Source organism: Egretta garzetta, unplaced genomic scaffold (assembly GCF_000687185.1).
Source record: "Egretta garzetta isolate BGI_Z169 unplaced genomic scaffold, ASM68718v1 scaffold1098, whole genome shotgun sequence".
NCBI classification, from domain to species: domain Eukaryota; kingdom Metazoa; phylum Chordata; class Aves; order Pelecaniformes; family Ardeidae; genus Egretta; species Egretta garzetta.
Genome location: NW_009260510.1, coordinates 6083 through 6293, shown reverse-complemented (window position 1 = coordinate 6293; position 211 = coordinate 6083). Strand labels below are relative to the sequence as shown.

The 211-nt window shown below is 71.1% G+C and overlaps 1 protein-coding gene across 1 annotated transcript in view; it reads right to left on the bottom strand.

Annotated features, from left to right (window-relative positions):
• Positions 1 to 73: 73 nt before the first annotated feature.
• The window catches only part of LOC118452868 (BPI fold-containing family B member 4-like), a gene marked incomplete at both ends in the record, with an annotated part of 6178 nt that continues 6040 nt past the window's right edge, over positions 74 to 211 (bottom strand). The window contains one exon of the mRNA XM_035900132.1: positions 74 to 207. Within this exon, the coding sequence (XP_035756025.1) occupies positions 74 to 207 (134 nt within the window). The remainder of the gene's footprint in view (positions 208 to 211) is intronic.

The window sequence follows — 211 nt, the reverse complement described above, 5'->3', positions numbered from 1 at the left end:
TGGCACCACGTTGCTTTGCTGGGTGCCCCCCTCGCCCCCTTTCGCAGGGCTGGTCCCCCCGCAGCACACTCACCGCCTCGAGGGAGAGGAGGGGCTCCTGGGAGGACTGCAGGACGGGGCTGAGGATGTCGATGGAGGCTTGGAGGGTGGCGGTGGCTCTTCTGCCCCTCAGGGCCACCACCGGCGGGTTGGCCACGCGCAGCGCAGCTCC